At 45.5% G+C, this 1,871-nt stretch overlaps 1 protein-coding gene across 1 annotated transcript; it reads left to right on the top strand.

Moving 5' to 3' along the window:
• The first annotated feature begins 830 nt into the window (after nt 1–830).
• Nucleotides 831–1,289, top strand: LOC116752149 (transcription initiation factor TFIID subunit 12-like). Its single transcript, XM_032628854.1, has one exon. The coding sequence runs from the start codon at nt 831–833 to the stop codon at nt 1,287–1,289; it is 459 nt and encodes a 152-aa protein (XP_032484745.1).
• The last annotated feature ends 582 nt before the right edge of the window (nt 1,290–1,871 follow it).

Raw genomic sequence — 1,871 nt, 5'->3', positions numbered from 1 at the left:
AAAGGGAAAAAAGGAATATAAAATCTTAATGTTTTCATTTTTGAACTCTAAACCAAAGTCAGACCTTGGAATACTCTTTATTTTTCTTTTTAATAGGCAATGTGAAGACGTGGTAACACAAATTCAAATGGCACAGCAGGAAATATATTGAAAAATTATTCTCCCTTCCAACCCTGCCCACCAGCACTCCAGTTCCCCTTCCCTGAGGCTAGCTCTGATGGCAATTTCTTGTGGATCCTTCCAGAGATGATATTCTCTGCATATCGAAGTGTGTGTGTGTGTGTGTGTGTGTGTGTGTGTGTGTGTGTGTGTGTTGATGTATTTATGCATGGGCACCTTCACAGAGCTCTGACTTCCTTCTTTTAACATGAATAGTTGCTTCCTATTCACACTCTCCTGCTCCTTGCTTTTCTTCACTTAAAAAGATGTCTTGGGTTTCCCTGGTGGCGCAGTAGTTGAGAGTCCTCCTACCGATGCAGGGGACACGGGTTCGTGCCCCGGTCCAGGAAGATCCCACATGCCGCGGAGCGGCTGGGCCCGTGAGCCACGGCCGCTGAGCCTGCGCGTCCGGAGCCTGTGCTCCACAATGGGAGAGGCCACAACAGTGAGAGGCCCGCGTACTGCAAAAGAAAAAAAAAAAAAAAAAAAGATGTCTTACTTGGGGAGGGCCAAGCAGTCGGACTGGCCGCTGAGATGAGCGCTTCACTGGGGCAGTCTCTGCATACCATGGGGAGATAGACGCTGCTGCCTTTGGACTTGGTCCTCATAGCTCCAAAACAAAACAAGATCTCAATAAGCTCTATGAGCTGAAGTCCAAAGGGCATTAGATTATGAACCAGTTTGGCCCCTCAGCCCCAGTCAACCTGTCCAGTTTCTCATCATTAAAACCGGAACCAGCTAGCACCCCTCCACAAGGCTCCATGGCCAATAGCCCTGCAGTGGTAAAGATCCCAGGCGCTACTGGGACGGTAGAGTGTCTCAGTCCTGAAAACAATCAGGTATTGACCAAGAAGAAGTTACAAGACTTAGTAAGAGAAGTGGATCCTGATGAGCAATTGGATGAAGATGTGGAGGAGATGCTACTGCAGATTGCTGATAATTTTATCGAGAGTGTGGTGACAGCAGCCTGCCAGCTTGCTCGGCATCGCAAGTCCAGCACCCTGGAGGTGAAAGATGTCCAGCTGCATCTAGAACACCAGTGGAACATATGGATCCCAGGGTTTGGCTCTGAAGAAATCCGACCCTACAAAAAAGCTTGCACCACAGAAGCTCACAGAGAATGGCATTGATCTGGAAAACAACGAAGAAATAACACACGGAAAGGTCAGGGAATGGACAACAACATATTTGGAGATACTTGAGCTGAGACCTCAGTTATCTCATCCTTGGATTTTTTTTTTAATGCTTTACAGAGAAGCATATATATATATATATATATATATATATATATATTTTAACATCTTTATTGGGGTATAATTGCTTTACAATGGTGTGTTAGTTTCTGCTTTATAACAAAGTGAATCAGTTATACATATACATATGTTCCCATATCTCTTCCCTGTTGCATCTTCCTCCCTCCACCCTCCCTATCCCACCCCTCCAGGCAGTCACAAAGCACCGAGCTGATCTCCCTGTGCTATGCGGCTGCTTCCCACTAGCTATCTACCTTACGTTTGGTAGTGTATATATGTCCATGCCTCTCTCTCGCTTTGTCACAGCTCACCCTTCCCCCTCCCCATATCCTCAAGTCCATTCTCTAGTAGGTCTGTGTCTTTATTCCTGTCTTACCCCTAGGTTCCTCATGACATTTTTTTCCCTTAAATTCCATATATATGTGTTAGCATATGGTATTTGTCTTTCTCTTTCTGACT

This window comes from Phocoena sinus, chromosome 3 (genome assembly GCF_008692025.1).
Source record: "Phocoena sinus isolate mPhoSin1 chromosome 3, mPhoSin1.pri, whole genome shotgun sequence".
NCBI classification, from domain to species: Eukaryota; Metazoa; Chordata; class Mammalia; order Artiodactyla; family Phocoenidae; genus Phocoena; species Phocoena sinus.
This window is presented reverse-complemented; position numbering and strand designations above follow the sequence as displayed.